General features: G+C 38.0%; 1 protein-coding gene across 1 annotated transcript in view; it reads left to right on the top strand.

Moving 5' to 3' along the window:
- The first annotated feature begins 2,152 nt into the window (after positions 1-2,152).
- POPDC1 (popeye domain cAMP effector 1) overlaps positions 2,153-3,667 on the top strand; it is a 48,117-nt gene continuing 46,602 nt past the window's right edge. The window contains exon 1 of the mRNA XM_006156946.3: positions 2,153-2,379. Coding sequence (XP_006157008.1) covers positions 2,160-2,379 — 220 coding nt within the window. The 5' untranslated portion in view covers positions 2,153-2,159. The remainder of the gene's footprint in view (positions 2,380-3,667) is intronic.

Genomic DNA, 3,667 nt, shown 5'->3' with positions numbered 1-3,667 from the left:
TTTGCAGCAAAATAGTATCAAGTCAACTATTACTCTTATCTTTATGAGCTATTTCAGAAATGTGTAAAGAGATCTTTAATTGACTTGATCATTTCATTCAGTTTTTAAATTTTTGTGTATTTTTTTTTTACCATCTTAAGAGATAAGGAATTCTTTCACATTTGTCTGTTAACATTCTTACAGAATGCCCAGCCAGTACCAATTATTTTACCTCCTAAAGCCTTTACTTTAGTATGTTGCAAACTGAATGAATGGGCCTGGCTATGGGAGCAGGTAATGGACATTGCTGCTTAGGAGGTCGAGGCCACATGGGAGGCCTGGATTAGATTCCCAGCCCCCCCTGAGAGCTGTGGTAAGTGTGGTGGTGTGCCTATGGTCCCAGACACTTGGGTGGAAGAGGCCAGAATTTTTTTTTTTTTTGTAACTAGAAAAATAATAATAAAAGAGTTTTATGGGCCTGCCAGTGGCATGGTGGTTGAGTCAGGTGGATACCACATAACTGACTGGGTAGTTCAAGTCACAGACCTGGCAGCTTGGAAAACATGCTGAGCACATACGTATGCATGCCCCGAAATCCTGAAAGGAGAATGGAAGAGAAGGGATCTCGGCGTGACATCTTCCTTGGGGAGTGCTTTCTCACTTTCCTGCTGTCTCTCTCATATTCTCTCTCTGTTTCTCTCCAGTGAGTGCATGTGCTCTATAGCAATTATTTTTTTTTTTAAAGAGGGACTTTTTAAAGGACCAGAGACCAAGAATAGGTAATATAGTCAGGAAATAGTGCCACTTTGTGTTAAGTTTTATATAAGCATGTGTAAAATATATATTCTTGGAGATGTATTTGCTTTGTATTTTAATATTACATAGTGAAATGTATTGGATTGTCAGAAAATATATATTCTATGTTTTTCTATGTAGAAGTGTGTCATGACTTTTCTGATAACTCAATATATTCATGACCCTTACTACATGTAAGTAAAGTAGAGGTTTACTAATTTTTTTAAGAATTATTTTATTTCACTTTATTTATTTATTTGTTTGTTTTATTTTAATTTGACCAGAGAGGGACAGAGTGAGAGAGAGAAAAAGGGAGAGGGAAAGTAAGAAAGCAAGGTGTCTGGGACTCAAACCATAGTCAGTCATGTGAGAGTCCAGCGCCCTTAACCAGCATGCCACCTGCCAGCCCTGAGGTTTACTACTTTTTAATTTGTGAGATACTGCCAACTAGAATTATAATGTGAAAGTAGAGATTTAAATTAGACAACAAAAGAGAGTATAAATTAACATTGTCTCTGCATAACTGTAAATGTTTATAGGAATGTAAATGTTTATAGGAATTATGTGTATATGTGATAATATAATGTGTATATATGTATGATCCAATGATTTAATCATAGTAAAAAAAATAGAGTTTTCTAAATATCCTAAGCATTCAAATAGTAAATATGAGGGTGTTAATTAAAATGTTTTTATTATCTTTTATTTTTTTAGAGAGAGAGTGATTTTTGCTATAGGATGCATGTGCTCACCAGAGAGACAGAGAGGGACAGAAAGCAAGAAATCACCCCCTGGGGGGGATGACCATGGCACAATCCCTTCTCCTCCATTCTCCTCTCAGGATTTTGGGCACACACACTCATGCACCTGGCGTGAGTTTTTAAACTGTTGTGTCTGGGACTCAAACTGCAGTCAACTACATGGGAGTCCAGAGACGTAACCATTATGCCATCTGCTGGTCCCGAAAAAAATCATTATTTGAAAAAATCAATGTCATCAGTCAGAATATGATGGAAGCCTGTGTATACTAAATAACCTTGTAATTGTAGTGTATGAACACTGGTGATTGTCTTTTAGATTAGTTAATTCCTTCACTCCTCTATCCCAAACATATATGCATATATACAAATATAAATGTATACACATACATATATGTGATATACGTCATGGAATAGTTATGCACTATGCTAAGTGTTTTATGTATTTCATTTCGTGTAATCATAAGAATTTGACCCTGCGTTTCTCTAATTCATAAGCACTAGAGAAGTCTTCTAATATTTAATTTATAAAAACAATTTTAGGGGAATACCCATAAGGTTGATGAAATGCAGTGGCCATTATTATGATTATCCTTTTGTTTATTTGTTTTTACAGGAATTTTCAAGATGAATTATACAGAGTCCAGCCCATTGGCAGAATCAGCTTCAGTAGGTTTAATGCCTGAATTAGAAAATATCATCCCTTCGAATGAGACCACTTGTGAAAACTGGAGAGAGATACATCACCTAGTTTTTCATGTAGCAAATATTTGTTTTGCCATTGGATTGGTGATTCCAACTACTCTTCACCTTCATATGATTTTTCTTAGGAGTATGTTAACTGTGGGTAAGAAACCTGCAATTTCATATAACTTTTCCACGTCTGGCATCAGATGGGCTTTGGATTGAGGGCCTTACAGTCTTTCTATTGAGTTTGTAGCATACTGAAAAATAAACATCTTCCTAACTGAATTTGCAGCATATTAAAAAACTCAAAGCATAGGCCTTCACATGCTATTGGGTTGCCAGGAAAGTCATGATGTATTTTTCTGTAATATGTTTTTCTATGCAAAAAATGCCTTGTGACTTTCCTGACAACCAGCATGTCTCTCCCTTACTTTGGGTAAAACTATGCATATTTTCTTATGTTGTTTAGATTGTCCAGCATCTGGAAAATCCATTTGTGTGTTAGAGTGTGGATTTTGGGGGCCAGCAGGTGGTGGAGTGGTTAAGGAGCTGAACTCCCACATGGTTGACAGCAGTTCGAGTTCTGAATCTGGAGGCTTAAAAAGCATGCTATGGGGCAAGTAGATGGCATCATGGTTATGCTGCTGGGCTCCCACATGGCCAAATGCAGTTCAAGACCTGGATCTGGTGGCTTAAAACTCACACCAGGTGCATGTCTGTGCGTGTGTGCCCAAGGTCCCAGAAGGAGAATGGAGGCATAGGTATTGCAGTGTGGCCATACCCCCTGGGGGGGACAATTTCTCACTGTCTCTGTCTCTGTCTCTCTCTTCAGCAAGCATGCACACCCAAAGGCAAAAAACCTCTAAAAACAATAAAAGAAAAGAAAATCACACCGGGCACATGTGCATGACTGCCCAAAATCCCAAGAGAAAAATGGAGGAGAAGGGATTGTAGCATGGCTAGCCCCTGGGGGCTGATTTCTCATTTTCCCTCTCACTATCTTTCTTCTCTCTCCCTCTCTCTCTGATGAGCCCATGCACCCTGTGGTGATTTACCATAGTGCCTCACACATAGTACTGTCGAATCTTAACTCTCATTATTTGAAAAGACGCTTAATTGGTGTGGCTCATAAAGCAATATGGGGAACAAAATTTCCCAGACACACTAGTTTAAGTGACACTGCTTTTTTGCCTAGTAACGTTAATGAAGCAGGTTAAATTGATTCACACCAAAATATTAAGCCAATTGAATCTATTATTTTAGTCAGCGATTCCTTTTTATTTTAACTTTATTTATGTATTTAACCAGAGAGGGACAAAGAGAGTAAGAGAAAATGAGAAAACAAGTTGCCAGGTCTGGAACTCGAACTGTGGTTGGCCATGTGGGAGTCTGACACCCTTAACCACCATGCCACCTGGCAGCCCCAGTGATTTTTTTTTTTTTTAAGA

Source organism: Tupaia chinensis, unplaced genomic scaffold, assembly GCF_000334495.1.
Source record: "Tupaia chinensis unplaced genomic scaffold, TupChi_1.0 Scaffold000527_1, whole genome shotgun sequence".
Lineage (NCBI taxonomy): Eukaryota > Metazoa > Chordata > Mammalia > Scandentia > Tupaiidae > Tupaia > Tupaia belangeri.
This window is presented reverse-complemented; position numbering and strand designations above follow the sequence as displayed.